This window comes from Lepidochelys kempii, chromosome 1 (assembly GCF_965140285.1).
Source record: "Lepidochelys kempii isolate rLepKem1 chromosome 1, rLepKem1.hap1, whole genome shotgun sequence".
Lineage (NCBI taxonomy): Eukaryota > Metazoa > Chordata > Testudines > Cheloniidae > Lepidochelys > Lepidochelys kempii.
In genome coordinates, this window is record NC_136380.1 from 3,453,096 (window position 1) to 3,460,679 (window position 7,584).

The 7,584-nt window shown below is 51.0% G+C and overlaps 1 protein-coding gene across 1 annotated transcript; it reads left to right on the forward strand.

Moving 5' to 3' along the window:
* Positions 1–428: 428 nt before the first annotated feature.
* Positions 429–1,361, forward strand: LOC140914512 (olfactory receptor 52N2-like). Its single transcript, XM_073352537.1, has one exon. It carries the CDS (start codon positions 429–431, stop codon positions 1,359–1,361), a length of 933 nt encoding a protein of 310 aa, XP_073208638.1.
* Positions 1,362–7,584: the final 6,223 nt, after the last annotated feature.

Below are 7,584 nucleotides of genomic sequence, written 5' to 3' on the forward strand. Positions count from 1 at the left end.
TGTGTTTTCCATAAACCATGTTGCTGACTGGCATTAATTATATTCCTATGCTATTTTTTAATTACTCCAATACCAGCTTTTCCATTGTTTCCTAACCTTCCCAAATATATTTTTTTAAAAATGTTCCCTTCATATTTTTAATTGTTTACATTTATATCCAGAAGTGTCCTGTGTTTGTCTTTTTTTTTTTTTTTCGTCTTGGTTTTGGTTCTGCTGCTCTTTGATTCCATAATCGTTCAGAATGAGATTTGTGATTGATTGTTCAGTTCGTAACTCTAAGGTTCAACAGTAGATGTGGTGCCTGTTGTGTCTCATATTAACATTATGTCTCCATCCAGGCATTTGTCCTGTGACCATCATCCTAGACCCTAGGCACATAAAGGAAGTCAAGGGGATGCATGGTATATGGAGGATTTCTCCCCGGCTCCATGTCAGATTCTAACACAACTGAATTCACCAACCCCTCCACATTCATCCTTCTGGACACTGCACATGTCTGGATCTCGATCCCCTTCTGCACCATGTATGTCATAGCCATTTTGGGGAACTTCACCATCCTGTTCATTGTGAAGATGGAACTGAGCCTCCATGGGCCCATGTACTATTTCCTCTGCATGCTGGCTGTCACCGACCTGGTCCTGTCCACGTCTACCCTGCCCAAAATGTTGGCAATCTTCTGGTTCAATTCCAAGGAGATCAATTTCAGTGCCTGCCTCACCCAGATGTACTTCATTCACTGCTTTGTAGTGATGGAGTCTGGGATCTTTGTGGCCATGGCTTTGGATCGCTATGTGGCCGTCTGCCATCCCCTGAGGCATTCCACCATCCTGACAAACCCCGTGGTGGCCAAGATTGGCCTGGCCATAGTGCTGCGTGGCAGCATGCTCGTACTTCCCTATCCCTTCCTGGCGAGGCAATGGCCATATTGCAGAACCAACATCATTCCCCACTCGTACTGTGAGCACATAGCCGTGGTAAAGCTGGCCTGCACTGACAACCGCATCAGTAGTTACTATGGCCTCTTCGTGGCATTTTTGATGACCTGTCTAGATGTATTTTGTATCACCATGTCCTATACCCAGATCCTCAGGGCCATCTTCAGCCTCCCCACCAAGGACACCCGGCTGAAGACTTTTGGGACCTGCAGCTCCCACCTCTGTGTCATCTTAATCTTTTACATCCCATCTCTCTTCTCCTTCCTAATGCACCAGTTTGGGCACAATTTGGCCCTGCATTTCCACATTATCATTGCCAATCTGTACCTCCTCGTGCCCCCCATGCTAAACCCCATCATCTATGGGGTGAGCACCAAACAGATTCGGGACAGGCTTCTCCAGCTCTTTACTCATAAACAGACTTAAAGATTTTTCTCCTTGTGCTTTGACTCTCAGACTGAGCTCCACTGACTGGTGACATGGTGCCAGACTCTCTTCCCTGCATCACTGACTGGACAGTCAAAGAGACATTAAATCCTTTCCTGAGCTTACTGTGCTCTGTCAGCATGACAAACTGAGGAATTTGTCTATGTGCAACTCATAGGGTTTCTACCTTATAACTGCTGGTAAGTGGAATATTGAGACCCCGCCTCCTAACCTGCCTCTTCCACCAAGGTCTCCCCCTGCCCCACCTCCTCCCTCAGTGCCCCTTCATCTGAGCCACCTAGTCCATCAGTAGCCTAGGGATCCACTCCTCTCCTCCCCTATCACTCTGGATCATCTCCACCTCCCTCCCCACCCAGGCTTGGCTCCCTCTGCTCCGGGTCTGAGACAGGCACTCCTGCAGCCAGACAAGGAGCCTTTCTGCAGTTAGGAGACAGCCCAGGATGATCGGGTGGCATGAGTTAATGACCCAAGGCCTCCCTCACAGTGCAGTAACTGGACCCTACCAGATCCCCTTTTTGACCAGACTTTCTGGTTCAAAACTGGGTACATGGCAACCCTAAATGACACCCAGACACAGAAGCCAAAAACCTGACTGTCTGCGTTAAACCCAGATGGGTGGAAACTATGTTAACTCATGTTTGATTGAATGAACCCTCTGTATCCTTGTGTCTTTGGGCTTTTCCCATACTCTTCACTCAAACAACTTGTGGAAAGGGGCAGGAGGCTGGGGCGGAGGCATCTGTCTGTAAATAGGTTGGTCATTTAAGACTCTCAGCACCTAACCAGATCTCGCCAGGACCGAAGAAGGGAGGAACTGCATTCTAGACAAAAGCCAGTTTTCTCCAGCATCTCTGCAGAGGGGAGGGCATGGAAGGAATGGAACCTCCCCAGAAAAGGGGACAGAGAGAGGAGGGGTTGGTCCAGCCCTTTAAAAACACAAAGACTGGGTGAGCCAGAAGAAGCTCTTTTTGCTATTCTCTGGGATGTGTCTGGATATGCTTTTGATCACCGTGTCCTATATCCAGATCCTCAGGGCCATCTTCAGCCACCCCACAAAGGACTCCCGGGTCAAGACTTTTGGGACTTGCATGTCTCATCTGTGTGTCCCATCTTTTATGTCCCAGCTCTCTTCTCTTTCCTCACGGAGTGGTTTGGCCGCAATGTGCCCCTGCATTTCCACATTCTCATGGCCAACGTGTACCTCCTGGTGCCCCCCATGCTAAACCCCATCATCTATGGGGTGAGGACCAAACAGATCCATGACAGGCTGCTCTGTCTCTTTACTCATAGAGGGACCTAAAGTTTTCTCCTGGTGCTCTCGCTTTCAGACAGAGCTCCATACTGAACTGGCTGGTGATATGGTGCCAGACCCTCTGCCCTGAATCACTTACTGGATAAAGAGACATGAAATCCTTTCCTGACCTGAGTGTACTGTATTAGTGTGACAAACTGGGGAATCAGTCTGTTTACAACTCATGAACTCATAGGGTTGCCGTCTTTGTAATTGCTGGTAACTGGACCCAAATCTCCTGTAAAAATAGAAGAACCCAGAAGGTGCTGTTATTGCAATTCCACTGGCCACCTGGGGAATGAATGCCCTGTGCTGGGAGGAAGCAGGTAGCCCATGGGAATGCTGCGACCCTGAGCACAGAAGCCCCTCAGGCACCTGTCACTTATACTGGGTAGTAAAATCAGCGTTATTGGCAGGAAACACCTTGGGTGGGAAGATACCGTGATTTGTGTGGTTAGGCAGAGTATAGTGCAAGAAGGTGACACGCTGCCAGCACAGATTTCACAGCTTTTATTAGTAGGAGGTTACAAAACCCTGTACCGTTGGCTAAAGTGCACATAGAAACCGAGGGTTTGTAAGGTGTATTATTAGCGGGCGTAGTAGATAATAATTCTATTGATATGCTAATTGGCAATTATTTCTTCCATGTAGCTCCGGCTGTTAATGGTAAAGGCCCAGAAACTACTGAGGGAATGGGAGAAATTCTTCTTTAGTCCTCCGCAGCAGTGAGAAACTGCATATTTCTCAGGGCAGGGGCGGCTTAGGCTGGCTCCTGCCCTGCCGCTGAAGGCGGTGTTTCCTCAGAAAGGGAAGAGAGCATATTGCCTTTCATTGAGACGGCTGTTTCAGATGTTAGCTGCAAGCCTGTCACAGATGAACCAGGGACTCTTTCCACTCTCGGGATCATAGGGAGGTGTGTCCCAGAGGGGAGCCCAAAGATGGTGATTGAATCCTAGAAACCTCTGGGAGGTGGATGAGGGTTCCGTTAACTCTGCAGCTGGATGCAACCGCACCGCAGGAAGGGAACGAGATGGAGAACCAGCTGGTGAGATAACTGTCCAGGCTGCATTGGTAATTTTCACTCCATGCATTTAAAGAAGTGGGTTTTTTTATCCACAAGAGCTTATGCCTAAATAAATCTCTTAGTCTTTAAGGTGCCACCGGACTCCTCATTGTTTTTGTTAATACAGTGTGTTGTTTGAAATGGAAAAAGGAAATCTGCTCATGAACTGGGGCTGGTGCAATGTTCTCTCCACATTGAGAGAGGGGTGGACTGGGTAATAAAATTACACTGGTCAGGCTCTTGACCAGGCCAAGAAGGTAGAAGTCCTAGGCTTGGCAGCTGGGGGGAAGTAGCTGGAGCCTCTGTATTGGTGGTTCATGAGTGGCTAGTGAAAGCATTCATGTAACTGCAGCTACCCAGTATGGCCATTCAGCTGTTCTTATATAGATCCCAAATGTCTCTGCCCCTTGCTGTAATTCTCTAGACCCCACTCCCTCCCCCAGAGCTCAGATAGAAACCAGGAGTCTTGACAGGCGCTCGCTCTCTCTCTCTCTCTGCAAAGTAGGTAACAAAGTAAGAATATAAATTAAAAATTTTAACCTAACCAGCCACTGTCAGAGACAGGATCCTGGGCCAGGTGCACATCCATGTATGTTTAGGAACCCAAAGCGTCCTGACTTTCACAGCTGCTCAGCATCCACAAGGCCTTCCTGGGCCACTTGTTACATTTTCCATATGGACATAGGGGTTAACAAATAAACAAGAGATGGAAACTACCTATAGCATTTGCTCAGAACCAGCCCCTGTAATTATGTTCACTTGCAGTATATGATTCAGCCACTAGGTGTCGCTGTGCGCTGTACAGCACTCCAGCGAGGGGGTGACCCTGGTAGGGCTTGCACAGGAACAGAGCCACTGAAGAGCTTCCACCCCACAGCCTGGCGGGAGGGGGCAGGGGGCAGCAGAGGAGGCTGGCTGCTCCCCAGCGCAGAACTAGGAATCGGGCGGTGTGGGGGCGGATAGTTTCCTACTCCGGGCACACTCCCATCCCTCCTCCCGCACCTGGCGGATCTCAGCAAGGCGAAGTACCGGATGGTTATCAAGGAGAGGAGGCTGCCCACATTTCTGAGAGGGGTTAGATGGTGGGTTCAGGGTCAGGGCCCCGCACGGTGGTGGTGGCGGTGGCAGGTTCGGGTCCTCGCTGCTGCCCGGCCCCGCACGGTGGCAGGTGCGGGGTCCACGTCCCCGCTGATGCCCGGCCCGGCGCAGCCGCAGTGGTGTAGTCCCGCTGCCCAGCCCACACCCCGGATTCCAGTGCTGGCCCCGCTCTGGACGGGGGCGCTGGGCATCGGGGACTGTGGGCGATTTCAGGGCGCGGGGCGCTGTGGTTCTCAGCCTGCAGCCCAGCACCTGTCCCAGGCCCGGCCCTGAGTCCAGTTGGAAAACAAAAGGAAAGGTATTGAAGGAAGAGAGTTAAATGGCCACGTACAAAACACAGTCAGAAAATGTCACCTAGGGCCAAGGCCTGTGAATAGTCCCCTTTCCTCGCTGATCACAGGGCTTCACTCCAAAGGTCAGTCTCTTGCAGTGTTTGCTGGCACCAGGGAGCCGGGACCCAAACTTTCCCTAGCTACCTCCTCAGTGAACGGGAGCAGAATGTCTCCCTCCACCCCAGGACAGACTGAATCAGTCTTTTGTCTTTGTTCACAGACGGGGCAGCCTCTGTCTGCGGTAACATGCCTTTCTCCCGCCACGTGGCTTCGATGATTATAGCTTGTTTGTGATGGTTTCCACCGGGCTCTCGCCACGTGACTCGCTTTCACTTCAAGGCCATGGGGCCACGATTCTCAACATAGTTACACTAGCCCTGAACTATCGGCCCCGCACACATCTCATAGGGATGTAAGTTAGTTACCAGCTTTCAGCCATGACCTCGCATGCTGCCCTTTATGGAGAAACACCAGCGAAGGGTTATATTAGGTGCAGTGATGTTGTCAGCTCTGAGACAGGAGTTGCTTTGGTCTCCTTCCCCTGGTGAACCTAGTTTAAAGGCCTCCCCCAGTGGAGACAGACTGGGAGGGAGAAGTGGTGTCCGGGCAGGAGATGACATTCTCAGTGGTGCTCTGCAGAGACCGTCCCAGGACAGGAGTCAGCATGGGGTTGGTGATGGGCTCCTGATCTCCCCACTGGGAATTGGATGGCTGGCCGGGCTGGCATTTGGGCGATGCATGTGAAATATTAGCATAGAATCATAGAATCTCAGGGTTGGAAGGGACCCCTGAAGGTCATCTAGTCCAACCCCCTGCTCGAAGCAGGACCAATTCCCAGTTAAATCATCCCAGCCAGGGCTTTGTCAAGCCTGACCTTAAAAACCTCTAAGGAAGGAGATTCTACCACCTCCCTAGGTAACGCATTCCAGTGTTTCACCACCCTCTTAGTGAAAAAGTTTTTCCTAATATCCAATCTAAACCTCCCCCACTGCAACTTGAGACCATTACTCCTCGTTCTGTCATCTGCTACCATTGAGAATAGTCTAGAGCCATCCTCTTTGGAACCCCCTTTCAGGGAGTTGAAAGCAGCTGTCAAATCCCCCCTCATTCTTCTCTTCTGCAGACTAAACAATCCCAGTTCCCTCAGCCTCTCCTCATAAGTCATGTGTTCCAGTCCCCTAATCATTTTTGTTGCCCTTCGCTGGACTCTCTCCAATTTTTCCACATCCTTCTTGTAGTGTGGGGCCCAAAACTGGACACAGTACTCCAGATGAGGCCTCACCAATGTCGAAGAGAGGGGAACGATCACATCCCTCGATCTGCTGGCTATGCCCCTACTTATACATCCCAAAATGCCATTGGCCTTCTTGGCAACAAGGGCACACTGCTGACTCATATCCAGCTTCTCGTCCACTGTCACCCCTAGGTCCTTTTCTGCAGAACTGCTGCCTAGCCATTCGGTCCCTAGTCGGTAGCGGTGCATTGGGTTCTTCCGTCCTAAGTGCAGGACCCTGCATTTATCCTTGTTGAACCTCATCAGATTTCTTTTGGTCCAACCCTCCAATTTATCTAGGTCCCTCTGTATCCTGTCCCTACCTGCCACCGTATCTACCTCTCCTCCTAGTTTAGTATCATCCGCAAATTTGCTGAGAGTGCAATCCTCCAGATCATTTATGAAGATATTGAACAAAACTGGCCCCAGGACCGACCCTTGGGGCACTCCACTTGATACCGGATGCCAACTAGACATGGAGCCATTGATCACTACCCGTTGAGCCCGCTGCTCCTCCTGCTGCTGACTCTCAATGGCATTACTCTGGAGACCCTGAGCAGCAGCAAAGCCCATATGATGGGCATATAACACCCCGTCCCCAGCCGCTTCAGCCAATGATGGGTTAACGGGAGCCTGAGTGAGCAGTTAGCCTGCCTGGCTGCTCTGGAAGAGGTGTCAGGCTCAGGTCAGTAACCACCCCGGTTGGGGAGGAGCTGGGTGGGTCCATGCTGGTCGTCTTCACAGTAGGTGGAACCCCTCTTCTAGGTGGAGAGGTGGAAGAAGGACCCACACATGTGGGACAGGAGAGGAACCAGCTGCAGGAGGGTCATAGGGAGGGACAGGACTTGAGAGCCATGGCACGTACTGATGGTCTGGCAGAGGACAAAGGGGAAGCAGAGGAGATGCTGAGAGCTGGTGGGATCTCTCCTTTGGAAGTCACTGGGTGAAGAGCCTGGTGCTGAAGTAAGACCCCAGGTGGAGCAGGAGACTTTCTGGTCTGTTATCTGGGTTTTAATCCTGGGGAAGGACATGAAGGACAATAATGTCCTGGGTGGGGTGGGGCTCCAGAGAGATCCAGCTGGAGAGCCAAGTACTGCATTACAGGGGATGGACAACACTGCCTCATGGGGATGCTCTGGTATGGG

What these genes read in the sequence shown, in the direction of transcription:
- LOC140914512 (XM_073352537.1), top strand. Translation starts at nt 429, where the DNA reads ATGTCAGATTCTAACACAACTGAATTCACCAACCCCTCCACATTCATC.